The 14,820-nt window shown below is 48.5% G+C and overlaps 1 protein-coding gene and 1 long non-coding RNA gene across 3 annotated transcripts in view; one reads left to right on the top strand and one right to left on the bottom strand.

The window, feature by feature from the left end:
* Positions 1 to 11,676, bottom strand: part of SHROOM2 (shroom family member 2) — a 143,420-nt gene extending 131,744 nt beyond the window's left edge. The window contains exon 1 of one of the 2 annotated variants that reach the window (XM_025436213.3): positions 11,275 to 11,676. In XM_025436213.3, the coding sequence (XP_025291998.3) occupies positions 11,275 to 11,439 (165 nt within the window). In that variant the 5' untranslated portion in view covers positions 11,440 to 11,676. The remainder of the gene's footprint in view (positions 1 to 11,274) is intronic. The other variant, XM_025436208.3, reaches the window with a different exon arrangement.
* A 715-nt stretch (positions 11,677 to 12,391) lies between these two features.
* On the top strand, positions 12,392 to 14,170 carry LOC118353627 (uncharacterized). Its single transcript, XR_004812850.2, has 3 exons — positions 12,392 to 12,801; positions 12,919 to 12,984; positions 13,828 to 14,170. It is a non-coding gene; the product is annotated as an uncharacterized LOC118353627 (long non-coding RNA).
* The last annotated feature ends 650 nt before the right edge of the window (positions 14,171 to 14,820 follow it).

Here is a 14,820-nt window from a genome sequence, read left to right as displayed (position 1 = left end):
CTATAATCAGAGTGTGGGGAATAAGCTACCTGCTAATTGGACACCCACAGTGATTCCTTCTACAAAGCAAATAATCATTCCCTCCTGGACGCATGTAAGTTAAGTGCCATATATCCGATCTCTTAAAGCCGGGTGTACATGTGTTAAAAGAAGAACTTTGATTTCTCTCTGGATTTCATTTGTTAGAACGGTCTCTTAGAGCAAGTAATCCAAGAAATGTGTAGTGAACGGCTCGGACACAGCAGAGGCTTGCTTTCTGCGCCGTACTGGTGTTACTGGAAGGTAATCCTGCTGCGGGCAGCCCCCTCCTCTCTCACGTATTCGGGGATCCATGCTGACAGGGCTCTGCTTCTTTCCAGACAAGCAGAAGAGGAAGGAGGACAGGCTGAAATGGCAGACATCACCCCCCTTGCATCTGCTAGGGCAGAACGGTCACAAGGTCACAGACAGCTGTGGCAAGCTGCGAAATGTAGTCCAGCAGTGCGTCCAGGAGGAGACCAGGAGGAGACCCGGACGATTCCAGTGAGCTGATAGCACCGCTGATAAGCCCGGCCTCCAGCCCCATGCCCTGAAACACCTGCTACTGCCACAGACTGAAGCAGTCACCAAACAGAACCTCTTGTCACAGGAGTAGTCAGCTTTCATCTCTCCTACTTATTTTCACTTCCCAGGGTCACTCTTCTAAAATCCTATTCTTCTGAATATCACATTGATCTGAAAGAGCTATTGTTACTATTATAAAATCCAGGAACATTATTATTAAAAAAACTGACAGATGGGGTGCCTGGCTGGCTCAGTCACTGGAATGTGTGACTCTTGATCTCAGGTTTGTGAATCTGTGTCTCTGCCTCTATCTCTCATGAATAAATAAAATCTCTACAAAAATCAAAACAAATCAAATCTGTAGGAGACAATTAAAATGTTGCCATGCAAAATCTAGCTAAAAGTCTTTTCATAGTGAGTTGGTGGTTCAACACATTAACATTATTTTTTGTAGTTTCCAAAATTTAAAGATTTTATTTTCAAGTAATCTCTACACCCAACGTGGGGCTCAAACTCAAAACCCCGAGATCGAGAATTGCATGCTCTACTGACTGAGCCAGCCAGGCTCCCCTGTTTTCCAATTCTTTTTTTTTTTTTTAATAAATTTATTCTTTATTGGTGTTCAATTTGCCAACATATAGAATAACACCCAGTGCTCATCCCATCAAGTGCCCCCCTCAGTGCCTGTCACCCAGTCACTCCCACACCCCTGTTTTCCAATTCTTAATGAAACAGAATTGAATAGTACAAGGGAAGGGGAGGAGATAAGGAATTTAAATTCCCTACAGCTAGCTTTATATAACATACTTAATTTAATTCCCATGATATTATAATAGAATAGGGATGACTCTAGTTTGACAGTCGGAGGATGGAAGATTAAAAAGGTTAAGGACAGAGTAAAGATCTAGCCTCAAACATACCACTGCCACTTAACACTGATAACAATTTTCCCAACAAACTGGAACCACTGTGGCCACATAGGGGGCAGAAGTGACCACTCTTACCTTGCTGATCAAAGCAGGGATCCCCTAAACTGGTATACCTCACATCACCATTCAAATCTGCCCTATACTGGAAATTTATTTTCAGTAGAGGTAAGAATTACCATTTGACAAGGACGGGATCGGCCCAAAAGAACCAACTAAAGCTATGCCCTTAAAGGACTCCCTAGGGAAGCAACCTCACAAGATCTCTAAGCCACAAGCACACAGCTTCCAAAGAATATTTTGGTCACCTACTGTTAAGTACGTGCAGACAGCAAGGATCACTAAACATTGGAAGGGAACCTTTAATAGGGAAGAGAAAAGCCAAAACAAAAAAGCAACAGAGGTGCGGCCGGGTGGTTCAGTGGTTGAGCGTCTGCCTTGGGCTCAGGTCGTGATCCCAGAGTTCTGGGATTGAGTCCTACATTGGGCTCCCCACAGGGAGCCTGCTTCTCCCTCTGCCTATGTCTCTGCCTCTCTCATGAATAAATAAATAAAATCTTAAAAAAAAAAATCTTAAAAAAAAGAACAAAAATACAATGAAAAACAAGTCAGAAAAAATCAGCACCACTCCAAAGAGCAAGAAACACAAAGGTCTGCTCTCTCTACAGCAATACCGAGCACCAGTGGAGAATGAACTGCATCTGCAAAGTGCTGAAGGAGAACCATCTCCAATGGAGACCTCTAGACCAAACAATCCTTCGCTGTCGAGATAAAATGACATTTTCAGACAGGGAAGGTCTTCAAAGACTACCCCCTGTGTGTTCGAATATATTAAAAGATTTTTCACAATGAGGGAAGATTTGGAGGCTTAATCAATGATGAGTGTGCAGGCAATGAAGCAAAGAAACAAAAACTACCATTAACCTTAGTGATTATGAAAACTTGCACAGGAAAAATAATCATAGTTTTCTACTACCAGATTAGCACTGGCCATCAAAAAAATGCAAACATTGAATATTGCTAACTCAGTGCTTCTCTAAGAGGGTGACTTTGCACCCCCTCCAAGAGACATTTAACAATGTCTGGAGACATGTTTGGTTGTCACAACTGGGGTGAGGGGTGCTACTGCCATATAATGGGTACAGGCCAGGTATACTACTCGTCTTACAGTGCATAGGGCAGTCCCCCCACAACAAACAATTACACTCGACCCTTGAACAAGGGGGTTAGGGATACTGATGCCCCACACAGTGGGAAATAAGTACAGAACTTCTGACTTCCCCAAAAACATAACTACTAATAGCCTACCTACTATTGACTAGTAGCCTGGCCCATAATGTGATCTTTGTATGTTTCACGTATTCTCTACATTGTATGTATCATATATTGTATTCTTACAACGAATAAAGCTAGGAAAAAGAAAACGTGATTAAGAAAATCGTAAGCAGGGGCACCTGGCTGACTCAAGTCAGTAGAGCACATGACTCTTGATCTCGGGGTTGTAAGTTTGAGCCCTGTGCTGTGTTGAGATTATTTAAAAATAAAATCTTAGGGGCACCTGGGTTACTCAGTCAGTTAAGGATCTGCCTTCAGCTCAGGTCATGATCCCAGGGTTCTGAGATCAAGTCCTACATGGGGGGGGCAAGGAGAGGGGGGTTGTCTGCTGCTCAGCAGGGAGCCTGCTTCTCCCTCTCCCGCTTTCTCTCTCAAATAAATAAGTAAAATCTTCAAACAAATAAAATGAAATATTAAAAAAAATTAAGGACAACACATTTACAGTACTGTATTTATTGGGAAAAAAAAAAAAATACAGGGGCAGCCCGGGTAGCTCAGCGGTTTAGCACTGCCTTCAGCCCAGGGCCTGATCCTGGAGACCGGGGATCGAGTCCCGTGTCGGGCTCCCTGCATGGAGCCTGCTTCTCCCTCTGCCTGTGTCTGTCTGTCTCTCTCATGAATAAATAAATAAAATCTTTAAAAAAAAAATACATACATAAGTGGACCCACATTGTTCAAATCCATGTCATTCAAGGCTAAACTGTATTTGACACAAAATGTCAATAGTGTTTAACACTATTCAACCTTAGGTTGAAAAACTCTCTTAACCAAATGGTGATGTAATCAAACTAGGAGGGTGGGAAGAAATGTGCCGGGTATACAGTGGGAAGGAGGTGTGTGGAGAATTTTCTATATACTAGAAAGTCAACAGTTAGGAATAGAAGTAGCAGCAATAGAGAATGTAAGCAGATGCCAAAAGATAGCAGCTAGAAAGTTTCAATCGTTGTCTCTAGGGAAGGGGAAATGGCAGTGGGGAACTGTTGGTATGATAACAGTCCCCAAAAAACTATTTGATTATTTAAACTGTGCCAGAACCACTTTGATATAAATGAAAACAAAACTCAAAAAAGATACACTAACATTTTGTCCCCTTCCTTCCATTAAGAAGTAAAAATGTTGCCTTTAAAGCACACAGAATCTACCAGGCCTGGAATATTATTTACTTTTGATCTGAACATCTTAGTCACCTCTGGCCAAAAGAAAGATAATCCCAACCATGCCCAGCAGATCGAGAGCTCAGTTCTTCCTTCTCCCATCTCAACAGGGCTAACGGTCCCTAACAATACCCTGGCCATTTAACAAAACAGCCCCGGTTAAAAAATGTTACTTTTGCATTACATTTCAGAAAAATCCTGCCTTGTCAGAACCACCTATATGTTTGAACCTAAAACAAGGTTGGTGTGATTATTTTTTTGATGATAGCCTACTGTCCTCCTACTAAGATACATTCCCCAAAGACAAGCCTTAACATTCACACCAGCAAACGGAAAGGCTCCATCTACTAGAAGGCAATGCAAATATTTGATCCAACAAGGTGACAGAAAAACAATCTGTCCAGAATATCCCAGTGTTAGACACTGCCAATGTTTTAAAAAGACCAGAGGAAAAAATAATAATAAAAAAATAATAAAAAGACCAGAGAGAGTAACATGGAACCCTCAGCTGTTTAAAAATCCTTTATGTAAGTGAAAGTTTGTAGCTTAGAAGAGCCGTGGCTTGCAGAATTTCTCCTCTAAACATCGCCCAACTCCTGACCACGGTGTTTGAAAGTAAAAGTGAGACCTGAATAAAAAGTCTATTCAGCTTTTTAGTCCTTAAATTATCTTGTCGAATGTTTACAGTGTTCCAAGTGTACAAGAAAAGCTCCACAGAGGCCCTAAGAAATCCACAGATCCAGGTTTATTTGCATGCTGACACAAAACTACTTTGGCAAGAGGACAAAACCAAGCTGCTTTCCAAATAGAAAAACCAGCCCTTTCCAAGCACGGAGCCCAGTTTCTGTGGCCATGAAATAGAAAGGTAAGTTAAGAGTTCCCAGCTCACTGGGACAAGGTGCAAATGACCATTTTTAAGAGCGTTTCAGTATCATGTTATTTTATATTTAGCTCTCTGGGCAAACTAGCTTTCTTTTTTCAAAACACAAACATCAGAACATGTTAAAGAAATACTTAAAACTGCATCAGGAAGTCCAAATGCAACACGGTGCAGAAGTGTGATGCACAGCTTAAATTTACAGCTTTTTATACCACAGAAGCCTCTGGATTCATACATGTGAGTCAAACTCAATTAATGTCAAAGGAAGAATCCTCCACCCCTGAACCTCGCAGCCACCAGACCCTGGGATATGATGTTACACTACCTGACTTCCCACTCTGCACCCAACCCACCTCTGGAGGCCTAAGGACAAGATGAAAAGCGGGTCAAATGCGTGAGGCAGAGACTGGGACAGGGTAACACAGACACGTGCGAGTGCCAGCAGCCAAGCAGGTCTACCTGCACACCGAAGAAAACCCACTTTTTTTTTTAAAACCATATCTACTAATGATTCTTAAAATACAAATAAACCTTTAGAATTACACTCATGCTAACAACTCAGAAGTGGGCGACTGGCCTCAGAAAGTGTCTGGGATCTCCCAACAGAGGAGCTGCTGCAGCCAGCACAGCACCCAGGGCCCAGGGAGCCCAGCCTTCGGCCACCAACCACCCTCAGATGTTCAGGGTCTTGTCAACGCACGTACGGACCTGGGTGTGCTTTCACACAGAGATCGAGCAAGATGCACAAAAAAGTCTACATTTGACAGTTCCTAATCCCCTGCTGAATTCATCAGATTCTTCATTTTCAAGACTTTTACTGATGTCTGACAAAGGACTTGGCTCTTGGGGGCAAATATAAAGACAGGTGGACAGCAATGTGTCCCGGCCAAGGCTGCCACTAGCTCCAACCTCTCTGGTCACCAATGACAGTGACTCAGCCAGGTCCAAGAAAATAGAGCCCTTTTTCTTCTTCTTTAAAAAAGAAGCTGTTTGAGGGAGAGATATTTCTCTCATTTATTTGAGAGAGAGAGAGAAAGGGAGCACATGCATGCGCTTGTGCACAGGAGAGAGCAGAGAGCAGAAGGGGGGAGGGCAGAGGAAGAGGGAGAAGCTGACTGCTGATGAGCAGGGGGTTGACATGAGGCTCTATCCCAGAACCTTGGGATCATGACTAGAGTCAAAGGCAGATGCTTAACCTACTGAGCCACCCAGGTGCCTCAAAATGGAGTCCCTTTCAAACCACTAAAGAACATACCTCAGGTGCTCAGTGTCCCCCACCCCCACCCGCCACCCACGGTCTGTTTTTGCCCTGAGTCTTCTGCTACCGGGAGCTCTGGCTAATGGTTTACATAGGACATTTGCCACCTGGCTGTGTGACCTCCATCCAAAATATGTGCCCTGATTCCCTTCCATCCCACCCTCAGTATTCAAACTAGAAAGGACATTGAAGGACTTTGTCTTATATCCAGAGAAACGTTTTAACGGTATGAGGTATGAAGCCCCAGAGAGATGAGTCAGGCTGGGGGCATCCCAAGCCACAGCTCTCCCGCCCTGCTCCACCGTGGCAGTGTTCCCCAGAGGCAACCCAAAAAGTCAGCGGCTTCCCAAAGGAGCCACCCTTGGGACCACACCAGGACCAAAGTACTGTCTTCTTTGGTGCTCCTTGGCTAGGGCTCTGGGATTCTTCAGGGAGGGACTCAAACAAATGGCGAAAAGGAGGGGCTAGAGCTTCATTCCTTCCCCCTTTAAGAAACATTCCTGAGACTGCAGGGGGCCTCCTGACACCCAGCTGGTGCACAGAATGCTCCCTACAGAATCCTCAACCACCCATTTGAAATTCTAGGCCCTCCAGGGACATTTCAGAAGTCAGCCCCCCCCACCCCACCCAGCCCCACTGATATTTTACATTTGCTGAATCAATGGAGAAAGGAACACACAAAAACAGGGGACCACCTACATCCATCATATCTGTTTGAACAAGTCCCCAGATAACCCACATCAGGACGTGGCCTTGGAAATACTAACAAATCAAAATCTTTGTGGTTTTTTAGGACACAGACATCACTTCTGATCCCTCTCAGACAGGAGCATGGAAAAACAGCAGGATTGTGTATTTTGTAGCCCTAGTAAAATGTCAAGCTATAAGCCAGCGTAAATGGCCTGAGTGGATACAAATCTGGTGGTCACCTTTCAGCAGAGGTCTGGTGGGACTTTACACATGCACTTCAAATTCCAAGAATGCCACTCCTGGGAAGTTAACTATCCCTCTGACTTCTAACTAGACCCAAAGAAAAGACTGTCCTAACCCAGTAGCCCCACTGAAGGCTCATAAAACACAGCACTCAGGAGTTCCAGCTTCACTTCCTTTCTCCAGCTACAAAAATGCAGATGAAGCAAGTATTTGTTTGAGTTTTACTATGTAAATAAAGCCTATTATCAGGGCCAGCACTTGGGAAGAAAACAGCCCCTCAAGTAAACCTTTCAAAAGGCCAATGTCTTCACAAAGAAGTTAACTTAAGCTTTAAAAGCTGAAATCCTTTTAAAAACAAAAGTAGTGATGCTGTTAATCTAAACAGGGCAATTCTGCCTCCAGGTAACATTTGACAGTGTCTGCAGACTTTTGTTGGCTATCACACCTGGAGTGGGGGTACCAGTGGCATAGAGTGAGTGGGGACCGGGAACGCTTCTGAACATCCTATAGAACAGTCCCCACAACAGAAAATGATGTAGACCAAAATACCAGTAGTGGCAGGGTTGAGAAATCCTCATCTGATGTGACAAAGTTATTTAATATGGCATTGCAAGTGTTTCCAGGCAAGAGCAGATGGAACTGACTAGAGAGGAAGTGGGGACATGTAGGATCAAGAGTTGGTCCTTGGGGGCCTTCTCATGACTTAACAGGTTTGGGACCTCAGGGCACACCATTTAACTTCCCCTTGCCTTAGCTGGGGCATCTATAAAATGGGCTGATAAAATTTCTCGATCTGAAGATCACGGATTGAACTAGCCTTGTTCTGGGCACTCCTTCCAGTTCTAAGATGTGCACTCCTATGAGGCTTTCAAATCAGACTTCTATTATTATTAAAAGAGTGTGTCATCTCATACTTGCTCAAGCTTCCCCTACATTATATTCTGTTATACAGAAAATGAGTTGTATAGGGGCACCTGGGTGGCTCAGCCAGTGAAGCGTCTACCTTTGGCTCAGGTCATGATACCAGGGTCTTGGGATCGAGGCCCCCTGTCTGGCTCCCTGCTTGGTGGGGAGTCTGCTTCTGTTTCTGCTTCTCCTTCTGTATCTCTCTGTCTCAAATGAATAAATGAAATCTTTTAAAAAAGATGAATTGTATAATATCCTAGGGATCTTACATGTAAAATATTTAACTATGAGATTTTTTAAAAGCCAAAAAAAGGGGGGGGGGGGAACGCCTGGGTGGCTCAGTGGTTGTGCGCCTGCCTTCAGCTCAGGGCATGATCCTGGAGTCCCTACATTGGGCTCCCTGCATGGACCCTGCTTCTCCCTCTGCCTATGTCTCTGCCTCTCCCTCTCTGTGTCTCTCATGAATAAATAAATAAAATCTAAAAAAAAATAAAGCAAAAATCCTATTAGAACATTATAATTTGGGCCCCAAATAACAATTGTTATAATGAGCCCCACAGATTTTTCAGTAGCTACTGAGAGAAAGAGTCAAAACTTGGATTAATCCAAATTCTGCAGGTGGAACCATTTTCCCAAGTCTCTATCACAATAGCTTCCTTTTGCTCTTTTTTTTTTTTTTTAAATTTTTATTTATTTATGATAGTCATATACACAGAGAGAGAGAGAGAGGCAGAGACACAGGCAGAGGGAGAAGCAGGCTCCATGCACCGGGAGCCCGACGTGGGATTCGATCCTGGGTCTCCAGGATTGCGCCCTGGGCCAAAGGCAGGCGCCAAACCGCTGCGCCACCCAGGGATCCCTTCCTTTTGCTCTTTAAGTGATTCTTCTAAATGGACACACTTTCCTTCATCCTTTTCTAATAAAGTGACAGTTAATTACCAGCTGTTGGAGTGTAAGCAAGCATAATTGATGACTTAATCCAAGAGAAAAGACAAGCATGTGAAATAGCGCCAATACCATGCAACGTGTAATTGAAAATATATAATACACGCGTGTGTGACCATGCACCTCTCCATGTACATACAAGTGTACAGGGAAACTCAGTACAGAAGTCCCAAACTCTCCTGAATCCATTCTATCCTAAGCAAAGGAACCACCAATTTTCAGTCACATTGGAGCATCTATAAGAACTAAGTAGCAATTTAAGGGAGGGATGGATGAGCCTCTCAGAGAAGAACCACAAACATTTTTATTCCTGCAAAATTCTGAAACACCACCAGGAAAAGCCCAGCAAGTACACGGTACTAGCCTACCCACAAAAACTTCCAAAAGAAAACAAAAACACCTTAGCAAGTACTGTGAAAGCTAACCAGCAGGCCAAATCGGGAGCAAAGGGCCCCAGTGCCCCCAAAGGTCTTGGTGTGTGTTTATTGGTTTTACTGCCCACCTCCTACAGTCTAGAATGGGGCCTCTTGGAGAGAGAACAAGAGGCCACTGAGAATACACCAGGGTTTTTATTTTTCGTACCTGGAGGAGCGTAGAAAGGAAGAGGTGCTCTGGGGATCCCCTTCTCCAGCTGCTGGTTAAACAATTGAATTTCAGAGTTTAAAGTGCCTTCCAACTCCCTTAGACTACTAAGGCCAAAAGGCAAGATTTCACCTTCACTAATGTGTTACAGCTTATTCCCCCAATTATAATGGTAAGTCTGAAAAAGATACATTGAATTGCCTGTGTACCTCTTTTTTAAAAGAAATACATGAAACGCTAAGGGTGTCAGTAGTTAACCTGATCTTTTTAACTTTTACCATCAGAAATGGCCTGTAAAATCTTTATTAAAAAGGCACAGGGGGGATGGGTGCCTGGGTGGCTCAGCGGTTGAGGGCGTGGTCCGGGGATCCGGGATCGAGTCCCATGCCGGCTACCTGCGGGGAGCCTACTTCACCCTCTGCCTGTGTCTCTGCCTCTCTGTGTGTCTCTCATGAATAAATAAAATCTTTAAAGAAAAAAAAAATGGCACAGGGGAATATGCTTTAACATGCATATATGCAGGAAAGTGCCCTCGCAGGGCAAGCTGTACACACTTTGCTCACCATCTTTTCAAAGAACCCAATTCGTTAATGGGTTACACATTAAATTTATAACAACGGCAGCCTCTTTCCCCAGCTGAACATAAATTCAGTGCACATCAAACAAGCTTCCCCTCAGAGTCTCTGGTTTTGTAAATACAAAAATGAGAGAAAATACAGAACAGAGAAGTTTGGTGTCTCATTTGCTACCTGAACAATAAAGCTACACCACTTCTGAAAATTCAGCACGGGTGGGGTGGGGTGGGGTGGGGTGGGGGTGACGATACCTTCCTGCTGTGGTGAAGCAGGGAAGCAGGGAAAAAACCCAGCAAGTCACCTTCAAACCCGCGTAGCCAAGAATTTTTTGCATTTTAAAGGGAACTTTGTCCCCAGGAAAGGCCGGACCCAACCCTCCCCAGGGAAACTGACACTTTTAATCAGAGGAAAACAGGATGATAGGTGGTTGTTTGCGTTTTCACAGGTCTATACAAGTTCAGCCGGTAAATTTCAAGATCGATTTCTGTTTTGAGACAAGAGAATTCAAAGTGCTAGAGCAGCCTCCTCGCCCCACCACACACACACACACACACACACACACACAGAAAACGGGAAACACATTCCTGATGAGGCACATTAGAAACACTGGAGCTCAAATCCCACTTTTAAAAAGGATCCTCAAAGTTTCGGTACGTTTCTGCAGCTCCCAGGGCGCCGTGGGGCTAGGGCTGGAAGCTGAAAGTCAGTAAATATTGATGGGCTGATGGGAATCGAGCTGGGCTGGCGACAGCTGCTAGTCTGGGTTTCCTAGTGATAAGGGGTACAGGTTCACGGGGTGCAGAACCAGAGGCCCTTCGGTGACAAACACAGGTGGGGGCGATTCTGTCCACCCCCGCCCCCGGCACGTGGGACAGTTCACCCCAACCCCTGGGCGGCCCCACGGCTGCAGGCCGCCGCTGGCGACGCCGGGAGTGACAGGGGACCCAGCCGGGCCCCTTCTCGAAGGGGGAGGGGAGGGGAGGGCACCCGGAACAGGAGCCATTTAAACCCTGAGCGGCGCTGGGAGTCAGCGGGGCAGGGCGCCGCCGCCAAGCGGCCGGGACCGCGCACCTTCGCGCGTCCCGGGGCCCCGGTTCCCGCAGGTGACCCAGCGGACGAGCGCCCCCGGCTGGAGGGCACGGTTGGCCCGCCCCTGCGGCGCCCCCACCCCCGATCACTTCCCCCGCCCCGCGGCCACCCCTGGGCTGTCACCGTGAGGGTCCCGCGGCCGCCTCACCTTGGTGATGACCAGCGGCTCGCCGTGCTCCCGGCCGCCCTTCAGGGTGAAGCCCCACGGGGCGCCGCCGCTCAGCTGCACCTCCACCAAGCGCCCGCCGTCGGGCGCCCGCGCCTCGGCCTCGGCCAGGCGCTCGGGCCGCGCGCGGGGCTCAGCGCCCTCCATGGCGCGGGGCTCGGGGCGCGGAGGCGGCGCGGCCGCTCAGCCCCCGGGGCCCGCCCGGCCCGCGCCCATGCACTCGGGGGAGCCCCGGCCGGCCGAGGGCGAGGGGGGGTCGGGCGCTCCTGCCGCCGCCGCCGCCGCCGCCGCCGCCGGCCACTGGCGAACTTGCGCGGCAACTTGGGAGGAAAGTGCCGGCGGCCGCCGGGGAGGGAGCCGGGCGCGGGCGGCGCGGCGCGCGGGGGAGGGCGGGCCGCGCGGGGGGCGGGGCCGGCGCGCTCCGGGGCCCGGGCCGCTCGGCGGGCAGGGGGCGGGGCGCGCGCTGGGCTGCGGGGGCTGCCCGCGGGCGGGAGGGGCGGGCGGAGGCGCGCGCTCCGGGACCCGCGCCGCCGCGGGGGAGACGGGGGCCCGGCCGGCGCTCGGGGCCGGGGCGCGCGCGCGCGGAGCGTGGGAGGGGCCGAGGGCCGGCACGCACCCGGCCGGGGTGCGAGGCGTGCGCGCCCGGGGCTCCCCGGCTAGTGAGCTGGAGGGTGGGAGGGGGCGCGGGCCGGCGCGCGCGGAACCTGTGCCGCGGGCCGGTGCAGGAGCGCGCCCCGCTCCGCGCTGTTGCCCGGAGGGTGGGAGGGGGCGGAGCGCGCGCCCGGGACCTCGCGCTGCACCGCGGGGCCGGGGGGCCGCGGGGGGCCCCGACGCGAAGTCGGGCCCTTGCTCGGGAGCGAGCGCCGGGCGGCCCTCGGAGGCTCGGGGCGCGCCAGCCGTCTGCCCCGGAGGCCGAGCGGCGGCAGGTGAGGCGGCGGAAGCGCCCGCGCGGGGCGGGCCGGGGCGGGGCGGGCGGGCGGCGGTCCGAGTCCCCGGCGCCCTCCATCTTGGAGCGCGCGGCCGGCCCGGCGCCCCCGCCTTTGTTCGCGCGGACGGCGGGCTGGCGGCGGCCGCCCAGGTGAGACGCGGAGACGGGGAGCGCGGCGGGCGGCCAGCCGGTCCCCGCACGGACGCGCTTTGCCCGCAGGCCCGGGCATGGAGCCGGGGCCGTCCACGCACCCTCACTGCCCCGGCCCTCCTGGGGAGCCCCCGCCGCCCCGCCGCCCGGAGCGCGCCCTTGAAGTCGGGGCGGAGGAGAGGGCGCCGGACCTGCTCCCGCCGAGGACTCCCCGTCCTCCCGCGCGTCCCCGCCGCAGCGCCCAGCCCGCGCAGGCAGTGGCCTGTTCTTGTCTCGTCCTAGCCCTTTCTAGCTCTTCCTAGGGTTGCAGTCCAGGAAGTCTTTGCCTTCAGATCCTGTTCTCCCTCGGGTAGAGCAGTGCCACGAGGTCTTGATGTCCCACGTCGGGGTTGCCAACAAAGGAGACGTGGTGGTCTGAAATTACTGAAAGGGTGTGCCACCTATTTCTGCTCCCTTTGTAATTTACATAAAAGCTCGGTGTAAATATATATCTGCACTAGATATTTGCATGCTTTCCCAAAAAAAGAATCTTTTCATTTCGTTTGTAGTTACGTAGCTGATCGCTGGTGGTTCCCTGTTTCTTCAAAGCAGCTCCGTGCAGATTCTTTGAACAGGTGAGGATGGGATAGGTAGCAAGAACTGGCGTGGAGACCACTGGATGGAAAGAGTGAGGGGTTCCAGCAGGGACAAGGAATCTCAGCTCTTGTCTCTGCTTTTCCAGTGGTCACGTGAGGGATTGCCATTCTATGGTCTGCATTGTTTGGCTGTTCGCTTTGTGTCTCATCCAGCCAATTGAAGTAAGAGTGCAAACTTCACTGGGCACTTGGCATGGCTCTGGGGGTGAAACTGCCCCCATAAGTAGCTTCCAAGCTCCAGTGTCCAGAATCTCTCCAGTTGGAGGAATGATTTTTTACTAAGTGGAGGCTTAAGGAGTGTGCCTGTTAGAATCTACCTTGACCATAGTGGTCACACAGATCTGATTAAATTGCACAAATTGATTAAATTGCACAGAACTAAATACAGGAGTGGGTGTAAGATGAAATCAGTAAGCTTGGTAGATTGTGTCACTATTAACGTTTCTGATTGTGGGATGCAGGGTGCAGAGGATGTCCCTAGACTGTTTTTTTACAACCACATGTGAATCTATAATTACCTTTGGTTAAAAAGTTTAATTTAGAAACTGGTGGGATATGAGAAATGAAAAGATAAAGGACCACATAAGTGCCCCAAGTATTTTTGAGAGTTTCTTGGTCTCCAAACAGCCCACTTATCCCATAGTATTAACTGAAATCTCAGCTATTAACTAGGGCTGAAATTCAGACCTCACTAAAGCAGAAAGATTTCATGGTCTCCATAAATGACAGCCAAAGTCATCTTTAACATTTTATGTTGATCGTATAATGAGGTTACCTATCTGCCACTTTTTTTTTTTTTAACATCTTATTTATTCATGAGAGACTCCAAGAAGAGAGGCAGAGACACAGGCAGAAGGAGAAGCAGGCTCCATGCAGGGAGCCCGACGTGGGACTCGATCCCAGGACTCCAGGATCACGCCCTGGGCGGAAGGCAGGCACTAAACCGCTGAGCCACCCAGGGATTCCCCCTGTCTGCCACTTGACAGGGTTATACTGTCATTCCTTCAACATAGGTGCAGGTTTACAATTATCCTGACTAAATTACCATTTTGTGGAGTTTTTTCTTAATCTTCATGTTAGGCGTCTCTCCCAGCTTAGCATTGTTTGAATATTTATAAGGCAACTGTCTATATAGACATTAATAAATACATGAAAAGGGACTGGACCCAGTCTGTGTGGCCTGCTTTGAGAAAGATACGCTCTTCTCAGACCCTCATAAATCTTTTTATTAACACTCTTGGGATTCTATAGGTGAGCATATCTATCATCACATCTATATTTCTGTTTTATGTCCATTATATCCTTACTAGGCACTATCACATATCTTGGAAAATATCTTGTGACTGAGAGTGATTGCCCCAATTTTTTTTACCTCTGCACCCCTTTTGGAAGAGTTTAGTAAGACATTGAACCAGTATAATAATGGCTTTCTTTTCTAAGAGCTCGACTCAGCCAGATTTTCCAAGGACAGTGTATATTTGTCAACATTTAGCTTTATCTTTTGGAAAGCTGGGGAAAAATATCTTCTGTGTAGCTTCTCACTTCTTGGACATAGCTTCATTGCTCAGAAGATTTGAGGGTGAGCATGACCCTATGACATCCAGACATTCAGTAGCCTGACTTCGCCAGTTTTTCAGATATGAGGCTTATTTCCTTGATAGGATATATCGTGAAATTAAAGGTAGTTCTTTCAGGCACCTGGCTGGCTCAGTCTGTAGAGCATGTGACTCTTAATCTCCGGGTTATAAATTCAAGCCCCACATTGGGTGTGAAATTACTGAAAAATAAAGGTAGTTCTTCCACTTTATCAGCAGT

The sequence above is a fragment of the Canis lupus genome, chromosome X, assembly GCF_003254725.2.
Source record: "Canis lupus dingo isolate Sandy chromosome X, ASM325472v2, whole genome shotgun sequence".
Taxonomy (NCBI): domain Eukaryota; kingdom Metazoa; phylum Chordata; class Mammalia; order Carnivora; family Canidae; genus Canis; species Canis lupus.
The sequence above is the reverse complement of the archived record's forward strand: the minus strand, read 5'-3'. Positions and strand labels throughout refer to the sequence as shown.